General features: G+C 43.9%; 1 protein-coding gene across 1 annotated transcript in view; it reads right to left on the reverse strand.

Annotated features, from left to right (window-relative positions):
• Positions 1-22,776, reverse strand: part of GOPC (golgi associated PDZ and coiled-coil motif containing) — a 166,631-nt gene that overhangs the window by 100,218 nt on the left and 43,637 nt on the right. The window contains exon 2 of the mRNA XM_069235369.1: positions 5,682-5,846. Coding sequence (XP_069091470.1) covers positions 5,682-5,846 — 165 coding nt within the window. The remainder of the gene's footprint in view (positions 1-5,681; positions 5,847-22,776) is intronic.

Raw genomic sequence — 22,776 nt, forward strand, 5'->3', positions numbered from 1 at the left:
TTTGGCCCACCAGCAGATAATGCACTGAAAAAGGTAAAACTGTGAAGCTGGTCACACTCTAATAAAGGGCTGACAAACTTTAAGATGTATATTATGCACGTGTTATAACTTTTTATTAAACCTATTTAAATCTGTTAAACAGCTAAGAACTCACTCTATACACCCTGCTTACTTTCTTACAAGGATCCTGCACCAGCACTCATCTCACACAAACATTCTTGCCTTGGTCACACATGTCAGAATAGTGAAAACAAAATGAATTGCTGTAGAATTTACATCAGAATTGTGTATTGTTGTCTACTATGGAATGCTGTCACAAAAGATAAACTAGCAACACTAACCGTGCTCGTTTTACTTTTGTGGAATTGCAGATCAATGTTCGTAACATCAAGGTGCAACCACAAAACACTGAGAAAATTCTTACAGGTTAATGTTTTTTTCAGGTTAACAATCTTAGACTAAACTAGCAACTTTAAGACTTTGTGCACTATTCCCATGGTGTGCTTGGGAGTGTTCAAATAAACCCCAAGGAGTTCCATAAGAGAAAGCTAGCACAACTGTCCTCGGGATCATAAGAGTCTGGTGAGTATTGGGCAAGATCAAATACCATCAAGAACTCATGGGCATCTGAGCTGTAGCTAGCTACAAAGTACTGCAGGCAAACGCAGGTCAAAAACAAGTTGTGCAGATGGCAACCACGTCTTAAGGGCTACAGAGCTGTCTTTCAGTTTCATCTCTCGTGAGTCATACATTTCTTCTAGGCATAGGGAGATACATAGGGTCTGCTGGTACTAGTATGGACGTGCAAAACATTATCAGAATCCTGATAATTTTCAATAGGAACTAAACAGATTGCTGACCAATCCCAGATCAATCAATAAACTGGAATTTCTTGAAGATATATGTGCTTGGTCTGCTCTGTATTAAACGTGTAATGCTAAGTAAGTCACCTAGTGCAGAAGATCTGATTTTCTGACCACGTACACCTTCCGCCTAAAGAAATTATTTTCACAGCGGATTTATTCCTGAATATATGGTGGAAGAGTAGTGATAGGATATTGGGGATTTGTGGCCTCCTTTACAATGAGGAAAGACCCAGCTCAAAAAACGCCCTGTGACTGGGTACATCATTTGGGATGCTGATGTCAAAGTCAACAAGACCCAATTTGACACTGATCATGGTTTTATTGTTCTATGTTGAATATGACTGAAGCGAGGATACTGTATGATTCCACAACAGGAATTTCCTGATTAGATGGTAGTTTCTGAAGTAGGTCATGATAGCTATAAGCTATAAAATGTTTAATGCAGATTTTGCAACATTAAAAATCATACCAAGAAGTCCAAGTATAGTACTGTGTAAAACTACAAAGAAAAAAAAATTCACAAATGGGTACGACTACCACTATGCTGCATTAGGATAGAGAGTGAAGTAAAATATAATGTTAACTTGTTTAGGATCCTATGTCGAGGACCAGGAATTTCTCAAGCATGTGACTTGATAGAAGCTACATGCTGTGAAGTCCCTGAAATGAGGAGCCAGTAATATGCAGATGGGCCAGGAAACTAAACTCCTCAAGGCACAAATAAGACCCAGAGAAAGATGAGCAGTGAGCCATACACAAACATGTTCTTTGGTTGGCAAATCACAATTGTATTTCAACATGGTGACTAGGAAGATAAACACCGGCCAGGCTACAGAGCACGCATACATATTAAGAAAACAAATCACAGAGTCAAGCAAAAAACAAGCATGTGCCATACTTACCATTTTCTCCACTGAGGGGACAGACTTAAGACAGAAAAGAAAAGAGGAATTATTAGAAAGTTAAAGTGTGCAGGAAAAGGAGAAGACAGAACACTCTCAAGGGAACAGCAAAACAAATTAGGATTCATATTCACACCTGTGGATAAAGAACCAGACATCTTTCATTGAGTCCGGAAATTTTACAAAATCTAAATGTTCTGTCATAACATAAAAATATATATATATATATATATATTTGTTATAATTATTATTATTTTTTTTAAATCGCAGACTGCATAGCTTGGGTTTTAATATTGCCATGTGAGAATTTACAAGTTGCAAAACATGTTAAAGAAAAGCAGACTATAGATCTTATGTTACAGAAACCGTACAGGGAATGATGAGCAATTTAATGGGGAGCTTCACAAACGATTAGACACACTGTGCCTCATATTCAAAATAATTTACATTTGCACAGTCAGTGCAGATGAATGTGAGATTACAATGTCGGCTATCAATAAAAGCACACATTCTGACCGCTTGCGAATTGTAAGGTAAGGGGAAAGCAAATGGGCTCCCCCCTTCCCTTATACTTCACATAGGTATAAACAAATAGTTTATGATGTGTTTTGAAATTGAAAAACGTGGGTGGGTTACTGCTTGCCAAAGGCAAGCACTAAACAATTGCAAAAGTAAAGTGCAATTTTTCCAAATTTGTTAGATTACTCTGTCTATACAGAATGAACCACATTATGCCACTTGTTCAGGTACTGTGAATCCTTCCCCCTTTAAAACTGCATGGGTCACAACAGTGGTACAATCTGATTCTTAATGTTGAGATGGAGATTTGCTGTCAAAAACCAGGCCACTGCTCCAGCTGACAAATTTTCACTACAAGTTGTGAGCCAATTACTGTCATATTAATATTCAGGAGGAGGTCTGCAGTTGTCTTTCGAGTTACTAAGTTTCATTCTTTTGGGTCTGACATAAAAGTACATGGCTTCTTAAATCTTAGAACTTTATAAAGCTGAATCTAATGCCCTTACGGCTTCCACTGTCATTCCTTGCAGTTTGGATAGTTTTACATTTTATACTGAATTTATTAGTTAAGAGTGCGTCTTTGAAAAGAGTTGAAATGAATAGAGGACTACTGGTTTAAATATGAAATGTATGGTTATTGCTGCATTTGGCCACCGAGGCTTTGGTGTATAGAGTGGTACATTAGTATAAAAATACACAGACAAAATAAAGATGTAGAAAAAAAAGTAATTAAAGAGGCAACATGCAGGAATAGGTCTGCTAGGAGCAGACGTGTGTTTGAAAAATTGTGTGAGACAAGTTTGCAGAGTCAGTGGCCTGACAACAAGGATTATTTGTGGTCTCCTCAGTATGCCCAGAAGAGCAGCCATGACACCCATGGTTAATTGACTTATTACCTGTGAACTGTAAGGGACCGTTGAAGAGGGCGAACTTCATTTTGTTCATGAGTGCATGAAGATGCGTGAGGAGTAAGGCAGGAAGAAGCCTGTACTAGAACTTGGAGGAATGGAACCACTCGTGTGAAAGTCTGTTTCTAATTGTATAAATTGATAAAATGAAATTAAGATGTCTTACGCCTCTGCATTTGCTGATTGGAAGTTTGCATCTTAAATTTTGATTGCTTAGGGTTCTGAGAACGTTTGCTACTTAGAGCTTAAATTCTCTGATGTGCATGGAAATTATGGCACCTTGTGGGTCTGTTAATAATTACCCCACCAACATATTGTCTTCAACTAAATCAAATCTTTCAAGAATCTCCTTGAGCATTCAATTTCTCACCTTCTCATACCATGATCAGGCTGTCAGGATATCATGTGCTGTCCCCACTTTTGGCTTCCTGCACTGCCCTATGGCTTGTTACTTTTGCTAGTTTCGGTAAGGTAAGTTTTGGTTTATAAAATATACACAAATGTCAAAATGGAGCTTGTGCTGTTATACTACTATTAGACTCCACAAACAATGCTATTTTAGGCAACCCGTCACAACAGTGTTGAACATAATTGACTGAGAAAGGTATGTCAGTGATAAACTGAGGTAGGAACTCATACTTGGAGTGCGAGTCTAAGCACATCCACAAGATAACCTATAAAGTACAATCGGCTATGATGCTGGCTTCCCACTTTTAGGTACAAAGTAAAGTATACTTATCCAGTAAGGACCGTTTTCCTCATGATGGGAATCCGCTATGGATCTAGACACTTCAATCTATTTCTTTTCAGCACTAGGTTTCAGGTCCCTCTAAAACTTTGGTTATAACAAATACTTGAACTGTACAGTCCGAATTCCAAAACTAATGTATCCCTATTTCACAGTGCACAGTACTGAGGTACCTGAGATTCGGAGTCTCCATCTTGGTAATATGTGGAGCAACCTAATATAAGAACGAGTTGGACAAATGGGTTGATGGTCTCTTCACTTCACTATTGTACTACCGTACCAAGAGGGAGGGTTATGTAACACTTTCTGATCAAACTGGGATCTAGCCCTGGAGTCAGTACGAACGTTAGTGTTTGCACAAAGGGGGAAAATAAAACTTGCTGCAACATCATCTCTCGGTACCAGCCACTATATCAGTCTTGTACTTACTGAATGGGCTGAAATTCCAAGTCTTCGTAAACATGAATATATACTGCCAAAGAACAGAGCCCTCAATTAATTAGCCATCCACAGCAGAGAGGAGATTTAGAGCCTGGCAACTGATCACAAGTCAAAAGCAAATGTTAAGTCCTTGAGAAGCACTTGAGACCTTTACAATTAAAACACAAAGCTCTCCTGACTGCAATTCTAAAGCTACATTTGCAGAGGTAGCATTGTAGTCCCAAAAAACATGCAGACAACATATTGTTTAAGTTCAAATGATAAATACCGAGAAATATGTAAGAGTAGAGAAAAGAAAAATATGGCCCCTTCATAAATACAGAGTGCAGCTTTTCAGTCATTCCTGGTGCTGAAGCCAATGAAAATGTTTATTGCAGTAACAATCTTCATAACCTCAAGAAATCTGCCTCCAGGGATTATTCTCTTATATGTGATCATACAAGACTGCCCTTCTCCATCTGGCAGGGACTTTCATTACACTACCCCCTCCCCCCCAGCCTAAGTATAAACATAACAATTTTGCTTAATTTTGGTGGACCTCGTGAAGTAACTTCTCAGTGGCACAGAGTGACTGAGAAAAAATTAACAAAGTCGAGATACCATGAGACCAAGTCAAACAAAGACAGTAGGAAAAGAGGAAGATTTATAAAATCCTATTTGAATTGGTTTTAACAGCTGGACTTGGTACCAAAGGGTTATGATCATAAAAGATAGCAGAAATGGAGAGTGGACTAGATATCATTTTTGGAGAGCACTCTTAAGACTTAATGGATAGGGGAAAGATTGGGCCAATAGGAAAGGGCGGAAACACCCACAACATGCCCAAAATCACAACACCTCCATTCTCAACTGCTAGAGAAAACCACAACAGACGCAGCTCTCAGTGGTCCCTCTTCAGCAGAGAAAAAATAATAATATACATTGTAGGCTCACCATATGACACAGTATGGGTGGGTGCTCACACAGGAAAAGACACTAGTATTGTTATTACTCATCTGAGCTGTGTATGTATGTTTGCTATTTGTATCATGTGAACATAGCCAAGAGGCAGCGGATAGCTGTACATGGTCAAAGACGAGCAGAAAGTCAACAAGCAGGAGGCGAGTGAACTGGGTTGTGGGTGGTTAATGTTTAACTTTTATAAAGAGCTCCAGGGCTGTGCTGCATTAAGGAAGTATTCTACAGTTTGAATCAAAGAACAGCATTTAAAGTAGAAATGTTTCTTAATCCTGTGTACAATCTAAAATGTTACCAATTCTGGAAAATAAAGGCAAATGTTTTAGTGGCTAATACGCACCAGCTTTGCTTTGATTGCTCCAGAGTCCACACTCTGGCCGGTTTTGGCATGAAGCTGGAGCTGAACGGCATGGAGTTGCAGAAGCTGATCATGTACCTCCTTATCCAGTACTACTTTCTCTGCCTGGGTCTCTGTCAGCTCGGACTTAAGATCAACCAGCTGTGCCTATAAAACACAATGAGAAGGAAAAACCATTAGGTGATATGCAAAGAGTACACTGTTTATAACTAAAACTTGTCTGCATGAATTGATGAATGCTTGTACTTGCAATTTTCATCTAAAGAGACAGATTCCTTATTAGTAATTCTATTAAACAATGTTTATCCCAATGAAAGCTTCACCTCTGCCGTATGTGATCAAGGGATCCAACCAACTTTGCAAACAATGCACAAGTGTCATTCGTATGATGTAATAGTGGTAAGGTACTGCAGTGCCAACCAGCTGGTTAATCATTACAAGTCAAACACTGGCTTTGAGTATGTAATGTCCTTTTCAGTCCTGTCATCTCTCCCATAGAGTTTGCTTTAACACTCATCTATGATCAGCTTCTGCTAGATGGGTAGCCACGAGTTGTCTTCCTTCCAAACTTCATTTGACACCTTCCCCAAACTGGTCACTGCATGTTATCGACGCAGACGCTTGCTTGCCTAATTTACAAGGCAGTCTGTGAACTGCCTCAGCAGTCTTGCTTTGCCCATCAAAAGAGACATTTCAACGTGCGATGACTATACATCACTAGATAAGTTAGCTTTATGTCAGGAATCTACATCACATTGATGTGATTACTAAACTTAACTGTGTCAAAAACGGAGTGACAGGATTGGAGTAGTTAGTTTTAAGAAAAACAGAATCTGCTCTCTAGTAACACACATTTTGATTTCTACAAAAAACTGGTATGTCCCATCTGTTGAAAACATTTGACTGTAAGGAGAAGGGTAACGGCCACATTACCTTAACAAAAAGGCTGAAAGTTTTCATATATTAAACAAACAAGTACATACCCTTAAATCTTGGAGAAAAGACCGTTCGCCCTTTTGCTGTTCATGCAACAAAAAGCATTCAACCACAAATACTGAGTTCGTGGACGGGCAGATATTAACAAAGGCGTTTTCTAATCAATGCCATGTGCTGCAGTGCTCTTGATCTTAGGATTTCTATCCCAAAGCAACAGAGAGACCTTTTTATTATTTAAATCAGTGAGGAATTCCCGTTTTCAAGTGTTATTCAGTAAACCATAGAAGTGTGTATTTGCAGATAAGGATTCAGCTGGCACCACTGGATGAAAAATGTGTTTAATGCACTACTGAGCAAGTTAATCTGATCAAAGCTCCGAGCGCAAATCAATTTCTTCTTCAACTAGACGGGTCAAACCCCATTGTGCTGAGAGGCATACTCATGAGATACAACAAAATGCAGAAGTAGATATCCAAAACTCAAGGCTTTGAACTGGACACGGACTTCTACCACTGACTGATGGAAGGATCCCTAGTTGAAAGAGGCGTTTTCTCAAACTTACTCTTTTTAGCCCAACAAGCAACTGAGATCTGGAGACTGTCAACTCCGAGACAAAACTTTTTGTGCGAACCGTAGTACTGGGCGTTTGAGATGTTGAACTGAAGGTTTAAGGGGGAACACATAACCACCTGTCAGTTAAACTGGGGGTGAATAGCTGGATTTTTTTATTGCTTTTGTGACTGAAGACCGCAACCCATTTGAACATCTGTTTTTGAAGGATAAAGCACAGGTCAAATGTTAATCTCAGATTTCTTTTTGAAGTGATGATGGAGCCAGGCTAAGAGAATGGTTAAAACAGCTAACAAGTGTTCTTTTTTTATTTGTATCAGCATGATATCCGTTTTGATTCCCCTTGGTTTGTGAACATCTTTAGACACAGATATCGTAACCCGGTCTGGAAGTGTTTGTTCGTGCCCTTAGATTCATGGATATTATCTATGTACGAAGGGGCTTAATTTCAATAATAAATAGCATTAATTAGTTTGGAACCTTTTTAAGGACTCTTAGGAAACTAGATAAACCCTATATCATTTTAATGGAAGCCTGACTCTTCTCTGAAATTTGGTAATGGCAGCAAAAAACCAAGTGTTTTGAAAGTAGCATGGCGTTAAGATTAAAGAAGAAAATAAAAACGGGCCCAAATTATAATCAAACATGCAGTTTCATTGTACTTAATTTCGAGGTAGAAAAGGTGTCTAAGCGCATTCGCAAATCACACACTTATTCTGCAGAGTACCTGGAGGCCCAATTACTTTTTAAAAGACGTGCACAGCACTTCGGATAGCAGGTGAAACATTGTTAAGTCAAATGCCGTCCAAAGATCAGACCACAACGACGAGGGCTAGAACACTGTAAATTTTAAGGCACAGTACATACTTTTTAAGAGCAAACAGGGAGAACCACGTCATCATTTCAGAAAGGACTAATGGCACAGATTTACTGAGGCATTTGCTTCCAACTCCTTGTTGGAGCTAATATACGAACTGCTGTAGGAGTGGTTACACTAAACAGCAGTTTTCACACTGAATTCAAGAGTATGAAAAAGGCAAGCTGCAATAGTTAAATCATGCGGAAATTGCTGCAGGCTTTCACTTACAAAGATCACTGTGAAGGTGCATCTCACAAAATAGATAAGCGCTAAATTAAAAGCAGCAAAAACATACACTGTAGACTCAGAGCATTTTGAAAGCCTTCCATGAAAATTGTAAAAATTGTCTGTACTGCATTAAACAGAAGGAAACATTCAATGTCCGAAAAAGTATTAGGTTTTCAGGGTTCAAAAATGCTCATTGGCTCACTGATTACATTACTGGAAGTGCCATCAACTTTCACTTACAACACAGAAAACGACCATTTTACTCTGTGATGGAGGACTTCCTGGTGGCGAGGCGAAGAGGTGCCATCTTAAATGTATCCAGTTATGTAACGGCGCCTCTTAGACCGAGGCTAAAGAGGGTAACACATAAAGGCAGGAAGCTCGGAGAGCCAGACAAATAAGATGGGAAGATAGGAGGAGGGGGAGGGAGAAAACCAGACAGCATGTTAACAAGTGCAAGGCTAGCGATAGTGCATCAATACAATTCAATGTAATATGATGACAAAGCACTACGGTGAGCAAAAGCCCTCTGGCGTGGCTCTAGTGGCATGGCAATCTACCTCAGCGCAGTGACGGAAGCGTGTAGTAGTGACAGTGAAATCACACTGCAGTGTGAAGGCAGTGGTGCAGATAATGGGCCAGATCGTCCACATAGTTGTGACTTGCTGGCTGTGACAATGTGAGCTACAATGCTCAGAAGCAAATGTCCACTGGTAGTGGTGTATGTATGCTTAAGGTGCCAAGGCCAATCTGCAGCTCTGAGTCGCACATGCAGCGAGTTGTGAAGTGCAGGTTTGACAGGGTCATGTGATAATCCACAGTTGCTGAGGTTTGGAGTGCCAGTGTGCAGCACTACTGTCAGTCGGCATTGTGTGGTCATCAGTTTGCATGCTGGTGCAAGTGACAAAGTGCCAAGTCTACCAGTATGCAGTGCGCTCTCAAATGTCTAACTGAAATCGGAATGTGTTGTGCTGTTGCGGGGATGCACTCAAGGGCTGGTGTGCAGTATTGTCTGTATTCTTAAAAAGATATATCAAAAGAAGGCTTTTTCCAGTCTTCTGAGGGCTGTTAAAGTGCAGCATCTTAATTAATAAAATGGAATAACACGTTTATCAGCAAAACCAACTACCTTCATGGCCGGAACATAACTGAGGGTAAAACCTGTTGAAACCGACAACTCTTCCTCGCGGCTTCATAGTACTTTCCGAAGACTATTTGATTTGGTATCCTATGGAATCAATGTAGGGATAGGTAGTCAGTATGGACTATTGAGAATCTTGTAAATAAATTGTCAGAATAATTCTTTTCAAAATAATAAAAGAGCTTCCGTCACGGGCTTTCAATTGGTCCAATCAGTAGGCATAACATAAGAGCTGCTCCCTGGGCATTCTTATTTTCCTCTCTAATTGAGTAGGCGATCTGTTCGGCATGAATGTGGATAGAAGAGCACCCTAAATTTAAAAAGTAAGATTCTTCTACCCCCAAAAAGCTTTCCTAGGATAAACGGAAGGAGTTGAATGTGGCACTTCATGTATGATGTTGAACACTGCAAGCCTATGACACTCCATGCATGCTATGCAATAAGCTGCAAGCAAATCCGGACCAAAAAGTGGAGTGGTGATTCCCAACATTCGTGAAAAATCTTCAATCCTCAAGCCAAATGCCTATGTTATTTTAATCAGCAGAGCATCTACAGTTCTCTGACCACTTCAGAATAAAAAATGGCAGGATGAGCTAGAATAGAAGAGGAAACATATCAACGGGAGAGGCTCCTGACGGAGTCCAAAAATATGGGGCACAGAGAAGGAAACAGGCATAATTGTTGGCAGGAATGAGTTGCTGGTGCAACCATTTGATTATGAATGACAGCAGACGGAGGCGTGTAAGCACCAAAGAGCACTGGCATATGCAGGTGAGACTGTGCCAACGAGAACTGAAGGCTATCCAATCAACACAAACCCTGTAGCCATCCAGATACCACCAAAATAGAAATAGTCCGAAATTACTGAGGTAGGACCCCTCAATTCTTTAATCCGAACTGAAGTAGGATGTATCTGAACTGGAACAGAAGTCTGTTGCAAAAAAAGCATTTAATGACTTACAGCAAAGAAGTCCATATTACGAGAAATATCCTTTTGTTACAGTTATATCCTTTGCTCGCTAGTCCAAATATGGTGAAGTTAAAGAGCAGGAAATTAAACAAAATGATCAACACAGTCATGACAAGCATAGCTCAAACGAACCGGGCTGTAGGGCTGCACATCCTGGGAGTAGTGCCTGCCGTAAACACATGCAGCTAGCACAAGTGGCTGTCTTGACGATTACATTACTGAGAGCATGCTACTGGAAAGCAAGAAAAGCTGCCTTAACATTAGCAGGCGTTTTGTAAACATTTCTCACAGAAAGGAGGGCCATTGGATGAATACAAAGGCTTATGCAGTAGACAATGAACGACTGAGTGTCTTGCTGGATCTTTCCCTGTGTACATAACTATGAGCCTCAGATGAATAATCTCTGCTCTTTGTACCATCAAGTAAAACTTTAGATCAGAGATGTGAAGCAAACCGTAAATTCAGGACCTCAGGCAGAGTATTCTTTAAATAATGTTGGTAATTACTGAGAAGTGGACCCTATGTAGCACCTTGTCATCCCTCATTGTGTCTCAGATGCCATGAGTGAGTGCAGTGAATTTAAAAGTCAGGTACTGGGTGTAATATTACCACACAAAAGCCAGTTTTCCAACTTAAAACAGCAAACCACCCTAGTTTTAAACAGGGTTGACCAATATGGCTAAGAATTTTTAATTAGATTATTTAGATGTAAATTACACTGGAACAAAAGCTGTATCGTAGGAGAGGCAGGCACAGTTGGCCTTCAAATTGTATTTGACTGCTCAACTATGGAAATAAAAAGGCTTGAGATTTGAGTTTCTTGGCGATCTAATGGCAGCCAAGTAACCTTTTAAGAACTAACCTGGATATCAATTTGAACTTGATTTTGTTTTTAAAAACGAACCCCCATTAATTAGGTGAATGGCAAGTTCATTTTTGTTCATTTATAACCCAATTTCAACAAACCGCAACTACATGTTTCATGGCCTGCACATTGCTTTTGCCTGCCTGCTCAATTATTCTATGACACTTTTTGGTAGCTATATGCCAGACTTACAGGGTGTAGGTGAAAGAAAGTACCATCTTGCCTGGCATGTTACCCCCATTTTCACTGTATGTATGTTTGCTCTTGCCAGTGTCACTGGGATCCTGCTAGCCAGGACCCCAAGTGCTCATAATGTATGCCCTGTATGTGTTCCCTGTGTGGTGCCTAACTGTATCACTGTGGCTCTGCTAACCAGAACCTCAGTGTAATGCTATCTCTGCTTTCTAAAATTGTCACTGCAGTGACTAATTTTACCAATTCTCATTGGCACACTGGAACACCCATATAATTCCCTTGTATATGGTACCTAGGTACCCAGGGTATTGGGGTTCCAGGAGATCCCTATGGGCTGCAGCATTTCTTTTGCCACCCATAGGGAGCTCAGACAATTCTTACACAGGACTGCCATTTCAGCCTGAGTGAAATAACGTTCATGTTATTTCACAGCCATTTTTCACTGCACATAAGTAACTTATAAGTCACCTATATGTCTAACCCTCACTTGGTGAAGGTTAGGTGCCAAGTTACTTAGTGTGTGGGCACCCTGGCACTAGCCAAGGTGCCCCCACATTGTTCAGGGCAAATTCCCCGGACTTTGTGAGTGCGGGGACACCATTACACGCGTGCACTACACATAGATCACTACCTATGTGTAGCGTCACAATGGTAACTCCGAACATGGCCATGTAACATGTCTAGGATCATGGAATTGTCCCCCCAATACCATTCTGGTATTGGGGGGACAATTCCATGCATCCCCGGGTCTCTAGCACAGAACCCGGGTACTGCCAAACTGCCTTTCCGGGGTTTCCACTGCAGCTGCTGCTGCTGCCAACCCTTCAGACAGGTTTCTGCCCCCCTGGGGTCTGGGCAGCCCAGTCCCAGGAAGGCAGAACAAAGGATTTCCTCTGAGAGAGGGTGTTACACCCTCTCTCTTTGGAAATAGGTGTGAGGGGCTGGGGAGGAGTAGCCTCCCCCAGCCTCTGGAAATGCTTTGAGAGGCACAGATGGTGCCCATCTCTGCATAAGCCAGTCTACACCGGTTCAGGGATCCCCCAGCCCTGCTCTGGCGCAAAACTGGACAAAGGAAAGGGGAGTTACCACTCCCCTGACCAGTACCTCCCAGGGGAGGTGCCCAGAGATCCTCCAGTGTGTCCCAGACCTCTGCCATCTTGGATTCAGAGGTGTTGGGGCACAATGGACTGCTCTGAGTGGCCAGTGCCAGCAGGTGACGTCAGAGACCCCTCCTGATAGGTGCTTACCTCTTTCAGTAGCCAAGCCTCCTTTCTTAGTAGCCAAACCTCCTTTTTTGGCTATTTAGGGTCTCTCCTCTGGGCTATTCCTCTGATAACGAATGCAAGAGCTCACCCGAGTTCCTCTGCACTTCCCTCTTCGACTTCTGCCAAGGATCAACCGCTGACTGCTCCAGGACGCCTGCAAAACCACAACAAAGTAGCAAGACGACTACCAGCAACATTGTAGCGCCTCATCCTGCCGGCTTTCTCGACTGATTCCTGGTGGTGCATGCTCGGAGGGCTGTCTGCCTTCACCCTGCACTGGAAGCCAAGAAGAAATCTCCCGTGGGTCGACGGAATCTTCCCCCTGCTAACGCAGGCACCAAAATACTGCATCACCGGTCCTCTGGGTCCCCTCTCACCCTGACGAGCGTGGTCCCTGGAACACAGGAGCTGGGTCCAAGTGTGTCCCACAGTCCAGTGGCCCTTCTGTCCAAATTTGGTGGAGGTAAGTCCTTGCCTCCCCACGCCAGACAGTAATCCTGTGTACTGCGTGATCTGCAGCTGCTCCGGCTTCTGTGCACTTTTCCAAGGATTCCTTTGTGCACAGCCTAGCCTGGGTCCCCAGCACTCTGTCCTGCATTGCCCAACTTGCTGAGTTGGACTCCGACCTCGTGGGACCCTCCTTTGTGGCTCTGAGTCGACCAATGTCCTCAGATCTTCTAAGTGCCTGCTCCGGTACTTCTGCGGGTACTGCCTGCTTCTGCGGGGGCTCTCCGAGTTGCTGAGCGCCCCCTCTGTATCCTCCTCCAAGTGGTGACATCCTGGTCCTTCCTGGTCCCCAGCAGCACCCAAAATCCTCAACTGTGACTCTTGCAGCTAGCAAGGCTTGTTTGCGGTCTTTCTGCATGGAAACACTTCTGCAACCTCTAGCACGCCGTGGGACGACATCTCACCAAAGGAGAAGTTCCTGGCAACTTTTGTTGTTGCAGAATCTTCGGCTTCTTCCACCCGGAGGCAGCCCTTTTGCACCTTCATCCGGGGTTTAGTGGGCTCCTGCCCCCACCGGACACTTTTTTTTTTTTAAGATCTCTTTATTGCTTTATAATTGCATGAAAACGCATACAGAACAAAATAACTTCCCATCTTTTTGTGACCCCCCCTCCCCTTCCCTCTTCCCTTTTGCACATTCCATCAATTATATAAAGGTGTTTGTTCGGTTCACAAATGAATTACATATTTGGTCTCTTGTACAATCTTCAACAGGAATATCTTAGTCAGCTATACATGGTCTGGTTCTCATATATTAGCCTCTGCATCAGAGTTAGAAGTGTTGGGTGTTCTAAAATTGTCCAGTATCGTGTTCCAATGCTGAGCATTGTCTTTAGTTCCTAGGCCCCAGAGTGCCTCTTAGTAGTACTGTCCCTTCAATTTCCGCCCACTTAATTAATGCATTTCTCCAACGATTTATCTGTGGGCCCTTCGGGTCTTTCCAGTGTGAGGTTATTTCTCTCCTTGCTAGTATCAGGGCCAGGTCTATGAATCTGTTTGTAATTTTATGCTTGCTAGGGCAAGGGATATCTCCCAAAACCGCCACCATGGCTGATCGGGGTAATGTTCTGCCCGTGCAGGTGGAGAGTGCCTCAAATATCCCCGTCCAGTATTCCCCGATTAGTGGGCAACTCCAGAGCATGTGCAGCAACTCTGCTGCTAGTTCGGCACATCGAGGGCAACTGGCATTTTCTACACCATAGATCTTTGATATCATATAGGGGGTTAGGTAGGCCCTATGAAAGACATATAAGTTTATTAATTTAAACCTGGCATTTCTGGAAACTGTACATATATGTGTGAGGTTATTCTGGTCCACTCTGCGTCATCTATTGTAACATCCAGCTCCCCCTGCCATTTGGTCCTAAGTTTATTTAAGGGAAGACATGTGCTGGTTAGTAGAGATGTATATATTCCGGATATCAACCTCCCTTGGTCTCCTATAGTGCATATTTGGTCACAGGTAGTATGTCTGGGGGGTTCTTCCAGCCCTGTGTTCCATTGTCTACGAAGAGTTCTGGCAATTGCGTTAAAGGTTAGGAACAGCCCTGGCGGTAGCTGGAACCTTTCCTGTAGTTCCGCATAGGAGCACAGTTTCCCATTATTATATAGAGCCCCTATGGTGTCGATCTGAAATGCCATGAATCGGATGATACCCCCTATCACATGATTTCCTGCAACAGCTCCCACACAGATCAGGGGGGCCTCTGGTGAGTACGGTGTTCTGGCGTGTGTTCATTTTAGGTATTGTTCCCAGCAGTGACACAATGCCTCCCATTCTACCGGAAGCGGTTTAGTCTGTTTCTTGGGGTTTAGTAGAATGCCCAGAATTCTATCTCGGGAGCAGTGGAGAGGGGCTCTCAGTGCTTCCCCCACTGGGGGTGCTCTGATGAATCGCACCAGCCATAGGAGTTGGCTCGCCCAATAGTATAATTCAAAGTCAGGAACAGCCAAACCACCCTCTGCTGTTGTTCTCTGGAGGGTGCGCAATGCTATCCTTTGTCTGTTGGTTCCCCATATAAATCCTGTAATCAAGGACGAGATTGTTTTAAATACCACCCTCGGTATTATGAGTGGGATGGTTGCGAAGTAATATAACACTCTAGGTAATACTATCATCTTAATCAGTGCAACTCTCCCAGTGACCGCTAGTGGAAGTGTCTGCCAGAATATCATGCTGTTTTTGATACTCCTAATCGTGCTCTGTATGTTCCCTTCTAGTAGATCCTCAGTGGAGTGATAGATATTAACCCCTAGGTATTTGAATGTGGACCGGGACCACAGGAGGCCCGATTGTCCATTGGTTCTTCGATACCCCTAGTAGCTGGAAAAATGGACGACTTCCCCCAGTTTATCCGGAGCCCAGATGCAGCGCCAAAGTTGACTAACATTGTCATTGCTCCTGGTAGGTCGGCCTCTACGTTCCGGAGAAAGAGTAACATGTCATCCGCATATAGATCAATATGATGTGTCCAGGCATTGATTGTAATGCCTTCATAGAGCCTCTGGGACCTAGCTGACTGGGCGAGAGGCTCAACTGCCAATGCAAAAAGCAAAGGTGATAGTAGGCAGCCCCGTCTTGTGCCCCTACCTATGGCAAAGGAAGGGGATATTGTACGGCCAGTGCGCACTCTCGCTGTGGGGTTTATATAGAGAAGCCTCGTCCATTTGACAAACCCTCCCCCTAGTCCTAGCTGCAGCATGACTCGTTCTAGGTAGTCCCATCGTAGGCTATCAAAAGCTTTCTCGACATCTATCGAGATGATTACTTCTCTAGTTGCATCAGAGGGCAGGGCATGAAGGAGTGAAATCAATCGACGGATATTTTGGGCAGTGCTTCACTGTGGGATGAATCCCGATTGGTCCTGATGGATTAAGGAGGACATGTACGGTAAAAGTCTGTTAGCTAGCACCCTGCTTAGTATTTTATAATGTAAGTTCAACATTGATAGTGGGCGGTATGATCGAACTTCTGTGGGGGATTTGGTGGGTTTCAGAAGAGGAATCATTATGGCTTCTGTAGTGGAGGGAGGCAAGCTGTTGTTATTCCATGCCTCTGCATATAGTATGCTGAGATGGGGGGCTAATGAATCCTGATACGTAAGGTAGAACTCCAAGGGGAGACCATCTGCTCCTGGTACCTTGCCCCTTGCCATACTCTGGATTGCAGTCTTTATTTCTGTAAGCGATATGGGAGACACCAGGGCTATTCTATCTTCCCCTCTCAGTGCCGGGAGGTTGAGGCTTCCCAGATCTTGTAATTGAGCGTCGCTGAGTACTTCGGTGGGAGGGGCATATAGCTCTGAGTAATGTTTAAGAAAGGTGGCATTGATCGCCTTCTGCTCCTATACTTTAATACCCGGGGTGGTCTCCAACTCCACCACTATGGTTTGATGTTGGAGTGGTTTGGCCAACCAGGCCAGTAGGGCACCTGCTCTGTCACCCTCTGCATGTTGCTTCTGCAAGAATTGCGTGTAATCGAAACAAGACAATCTAGTTTCTGTTATTCTAGCCCTTGTCTCTTCTAGTTGTGTTGAAAGGTCAGGTTGTGTGGGTTGCATACGTTCGCGATCCCTAAGGGAGTTCTCGAGATCGCCTAGTTCTGTCTCTAACACCTTCCGTACTCCCACAGTTGGGCTAATACAATATCCCCTGATCACTGTTTTAAAGGATTCCCATTCGATAGATCTGGACAAAGCAGATCCAGCATTGTTCCCAAAGAAGTCTGTGATCTGCGTACTCAGTTGAGCCCTAAAAGCCTCGTCTTCAAGTGACTCTGCTCTCAGACGCCAAGTGGGAATCAAAGGTCTCTCGCCGCACCAGGCCAAAGAAATCAATAAGGGATTATTATCAGAGATGGTGCGGCCAAGATACTCGGCCTTCGCCACCACAGATTGCACCTCCGGAGACGCCAGTGCTGAGTAGAAAGAGTATTCTCTATTGGGGGGATTAAGTTTGCGCCAACAATCCGTTAGTTGCCAGTGTTTTTGCCACTGCTGGAAGTGCAGTGCTGTTTTATGGGTTGCGGATTGTGACAATTGTGGGTGCGATCTATCCATTGCGGTATCCATTACACAATTAAAGTCTCCTCCTATTAATGTGATGCTGGTGAGAAGTGTGCTCATGACCAGTGATAGTCTGTCTAGGAATCTTCCCTGTTCGTGATTTGGGGCGTATAGTCCCGCAAGAGTTACCTCTCTCCCGTCCAATCTACCAGAAATCACTACATATCTCCCCTCAGTGTTGATCAAGGTATGGAGAACCTGTTATGGAACGCCTGGTCTGATCCATATCAACACTCCCCTCGCAAACACTGAGTGGGTAGTGGCGAATATTTGTCCCCTCCAGCGCTTTTTCAAGGCCTTGATCTTCTGTTCCAAAAAGTGAGTTTCTTGTAAGATAGCTATGTGCACTCCCCTTCATTTAAGAAAACTGTGAACCTTGTACCTCTTGGACATGTTATTTAGGCCCCTGACATTCCATGTGATTATCTTGTATTCTGTGGTCATAATTTAAGGAGGGATGTAGAGGCGACCTACTGACGCCGCTCTATTACTACCACTGGACAAACCTATTGAGTTTCGTAATCTAAGGTGTGAACCGTTTGGGCTGCAAGATAGATGTGCCTGATATACCCTGAAAACAACACAAACAAGCTCAAACCCCCTTTGTAACTCCCTCTCCCCAGGACCGGTACCTACAACTCTCCCCGTCCAAACCATTACAACTAGTGTAATCTTAATTATCAACCTATTGGAAGGAGGCGTGCCAGAGACCAAGAGGCAGTGCTCCGGACCCTTCCCTAGGCCCGATCATGTGTAATGTGCCAGTTAAGAAATGACATCCAGGGTCATATCGCTCTATATTCACAGTTGGGACCCAGCAATGTCCCCAGAGTGAGGTTCCTCCACAATCCTCAGCTCACTTGCCAACTTGTTCTTTCAACGAGGTCAAATAATCTCGTCTGCAGTTCTTGGGGTGATCAATGGCAAGCCGATGAGTGTCCTGGGAGGATATTGAGGAGTGTTCGCAGTCTGAATCAACATCCGATGTAGCATCCGGGGCCCGGCGTGTATGGAAGTCTCCCCCGCTCAACGCTGCTGCTGTTTCCACCGCATCACGCATCTCCTGTTCTGACGGACGTTTCGATGGAGCCGCTTCTGTAGTCTTCTTCCGGGATCTACTACGTTTCTTCCCGGGGTTTCGAAATGTTCGGTCGCGGGTTGACCTGCAGTGGATGTTCAGCGATTCGAACCATTCTATCGCCAGCTGAGGTGTGAGAAAAAAATGGGTCCTGTTATCGTATTCCACTCGGAGTTTTGCCGGAAAGAGCATGGCATATTTTATACCATGCTCACGCATGGTACGTTTTACTGCAATGTAGGATGCCCTTTGTGCCCGTGTCTCTCTCGTAAAGTCTGGGAATATCATGACCTTTTGGCCATCCAATTGAATCTCTCCTTGCTGGCGGGATTGTAACAGTACGTAGTCTCTATCTTTGTGGTGGAGTAATCTAGCGATTATTGGCCGTGGCCCGACTCCCGGTGGAGGCGGCCCACCGGGGATCCTGTGGGCTCGTTCCACTGCAAAAAATTGTGAAAAGCCCTCTGATGCCATAGTGTCTCTAAGCCACTGTTCCAGGAATGTTTCTGTATTAGTTGCGGTGGTCTCCGCCCCCTCCGGAACCCCCACCAGTCTAATGTTGTTCCGTCAGGCTCGGTTTTCGGCATCTTCCGCCCTTGCCTCCAATGTTTTCAGCTGGGTGGCCAGATCTTTAATTTCTGAGGATAAGTCTTTGTGTGCCGCTAGTACCCCTGTCAGCGTAGTCTCTTGCAAACCCACTGTTTCCTTTAATTTACGGTGGTCATCTCGTAAAAGGGAAAGGTCTGCGGTGAGGTTATCGATTTTACGCTCAAGCGCTTCGCGAGAATCTTTAATGGCCAGCAGCACAGTGTCCAGAGTAGTTTCTTGTTGTTCGTGCCCCGCTTGTGATTCTCTGGTGGGCGTTGGGGGTGGATTCTCAGTGGGCGAGGAGTCCCCCGCTGGTGATTTGTCGTGTTTTTTGGGTTTTACTATTGTAATAGGTCTCAGGTTGGCGAAGGTCGTTTGTGTTAGTGGAAGGTGGTATCGTTCGTCAGCATCGTCCAGCCTGTATGTCACCTGTCTCAGTCCCGGTGCTCTCACATGAAAAGTACTGTTAGAAGTTCACCGTTTTGAGCTGTTTGACCATGAGGGAGTTCTCTCATAATTATGCACGCGTTGGTCGTCGGCAAGGGCAGCTTGTGAATGCCGAAAGACAATGTTACAATCTCACCTCTGGACGGGCTTCGGATGTCGGCATTTGCGTACTGTTCTGATAACAGGGGGAAGTTCTGTGCCGGTGTTCCCGAACTCCCCTTCCAGCACGAGACTGCGGTCTCCGATTCCTCTCAATGTGCCAGTATTAGTTCCCGTCTCGGGAGGCGGCCTCTGCGTTCTCCCTGGCCTTGCGGCAGCTGGTAATCAGACTCATCGGAGCCGTCTCTCTCTTACTCGAAGTTCCGGGACTTCGCTCCTCATCCGCTCCTCTCCACTCCACTCCCTCCAAATTCGCTGATGTTCCGCTTCATATTGTTGCTCTCGCCGTTGGTGGCGAAGGTGTCTGACCCCCTTGCGCCCCTCAATGGATGGTGGGGGGGGGGTCCTCACCTCCACGGGACCTTCGTATCCTCTCAGACGAGGGCCGCGGTTGCAACGGGTTCACTGCTCTGTTGCGGCCGCCATTTTGGATCGCGGCAGCCGCGAAGTTGTCGGGGCGTTTTTTCCGGGTAAACTCTGCCCCAAAGTGGGTCGCCGCAGTCTCTACTCGTGCTGTATATTCTCCGATCACTTCTCTTCAAATTTTAAGACCTCCGGTCGTTATTATGGCAGCATTTAAGCTTCAGGCCTGGATTGTGGTCTGAGAGCGCAGCACTACGCGTGCAGCTCCATCGGTCCCAGGCCACCCCCCCCCCAGGACACTTACGTGACTCTTGGACTTGGTCCCCTTCCTTTACAGGTCCTCAGGTCCAGGAATCCATCTTCAGTGTTTAGCTGGTGCTTGTGGTTCTTGCAGAATCCCCTATCACGACTATCGACTATTCTGTCTTTCTGGGGTAGTAGGGTAACTTTACTCCTACATTTCAGGGTCTTGGGGTGGGGTATCTTGGACACCATTACTGTTTTCTTACAGTCCCAGCGACCCTCTACAACCTACACTAGGCCTGGGGTCCATTCGAGGTTCGCATTCCACTTTTGGAGTATATGGTTTGTGTTGCCCCTCGGCCTATTTCTACCTATTGCATTCTATTGTGATTCTACATTGTTTGCACTACTTTTCTTACTGTTACTTACCTGTTTTGGGTTTGTGTGCATATAATTTGTGTATATTACTTACCTCCTAAGTGAGGGTATCCTCTGAGATACTTTTGGCATATTGTCACTAAAATAAAGTACCTTTATTTTTAGTAACTCTGAGTATTGTGTTTTCTTATGATATTGTGCTATATGATATAAGTGGTATAGTAGGAGCTTTGCATGTCTCCTAGTTCAGCCTAAGCTGCTCTGCTATAGCTACCTCTATCGGCCTAAGGTGCTAGAACACCTCTATTCTACTAATAAGGGATAACTGGACCTGGCACAAGGTGTACATACCACAAGGTACCCACTATAAGCCAGGCCAGCCTCCTACAGTAGGAGACTGAGATCAGCAATCAAGAGACAGAATGGAGATTTTACTCGTATCTTTGTAATGGAGGTTCTTCTGAAGAAGATGCAGGACCTGCCCTATGGCCATGCCACGATCCAAAAAATGAAGCATTTTCCCAACAAAATATATGATCACTAGTGAATAATTTTTTTTATTATTTATTCTGAAAAGTCAAACAAAATTTAGCCTCCTGGTTTAATTCAGAAAATGGCACTCAAAGGAACATTGACTGGTTTCCTCTTTGAGAAACTTTTACAGTTCTGCTGATCGCCTCAGAGTTCACTTGTGTCAGTAGTGGCTGCTAAGTATATCTTCATTCATATTCTCATGGCTAAGGTGATGGACATCGACTACTGAAAAACAAAGGCACAGCTACTAGCCCAGGAGGAACGTACCGAATAAACATAAGTCATGAACAGGCCAGTAAGAGTCCCATTAGGTAATAAGGGAGCTGCCTTTTGAGAATACAAATCTTTTTACCTTTCTTTAAAGCTAATGGCAATGCAATTTTCATTTAGAAAGCAGTATTTTCCAGTATTCAATGCTGTGCTTTAAGTGTGATGTAAAAGGTGTGGGAGGCAACCGCTAAAAGGGATGTAGCCTAAGAGGTGTTAAAGAATTTAGGCCTCATTTAGAGTTTGGTAGAAAGGGTAATCTGTCACAAAAGTGACGGATTAATCACAGCAGAGCAGTCGCAGGGCTGGCGGTGATCTCTAAATATGGCAGTCTACTGTTCAGCAGGGTGTCGGATATAATGTCCTCTGCCACCCTACCAGACAAGGTGACGATTAACATACACTAAATCAGGGCCACAGAATCCTCTACAAAAGGCACGGTCTATGTACTAAATATACAGAGTAAAACAAGTGAACTACAATCCTGAGCTTTCCATAAACAATTTTTACTAACAAAGACTAACTGGAATCAAAAGGCAACAAGCCATTTATGTGTTTATGGTGCCATTATCCTAGGTCAATTTCAATATACACTTGACAGGGCAGATTTAAACGTAGTCTTGCTATCTATTACTACTCTTGGAAAGTCAAGTGTCCAACGGGAATACCTTGATAATTCAACTATAAAGAAACTCTATCTTAGATCCTCAAAGACCAATGGTAAGCAACATTCATCATAACACTGCCCACTAACCGCCTACTACCACGTGCCTGAAGAGAAAAGGTCTTATAACTCCAGTCTGCCCTGAATCCCTTATCTGAATACACTAATGGTCAAAGGAAATAGGCCCAGTTCAGGTACTGAGAGCTTCAAAAACGATCTTGGATGCCTTGCCAATGTGGTAATTTACTGGTGTGCAGGCACAAACCCCAATGTTCAGCAATAGCTGAGGGCCAGTACACCCTGAAATGTAAACCTGGCTTTAACAAAATATATTGATGATAAAATGTCAACACAGTGACAATTTGCTGGACGTGCAGTTTTTTTTTTCCCTTCTGGGAGGCGAAGGACACTTCAGAGTATGATGGGCAGAAATATAGGCCCCACATCCGACCCTGTTTCCACGTCCATTTTACTCGTTCTGTCTTGACTGTGCAAATGTTTCAAGAAGTCTTGTAACCAATTATTTGAAATATACATATAGAGGGCTTTGGCTCCACCCAGAGAAGTGTACTTTACCCCCTCGTGCTACAGGGTAGTTGATGTATCATTTCACCTTCCAGGCAGTGCTTTAATTGGTATGAATGAGCTACTATTTTACAGTTGAAAAGCACGTTCAATGTTTGTTACATTCAATTATTTATGTCATATATGCATTCTATACTGAAAGATATTTATGTTGCTACTTTTCCCCAGAAC

The sequence above is a fragment of the Pleurodeles waltl genome, chromosome 5 (genome assembly GCF_031143425.1).
Source record: "Pleurodeles waltl isolate 20211129_DDA chromosome 5, aPleWal1.hap1.20221129, whole genome shotgun sequence".
Taxonomy (NCBI): Eukaryota; Metazoa; Chordata; class Amphibia; order Caudata; family Salamandridae; genus Pleurodeles; species Pleurodeles waltl.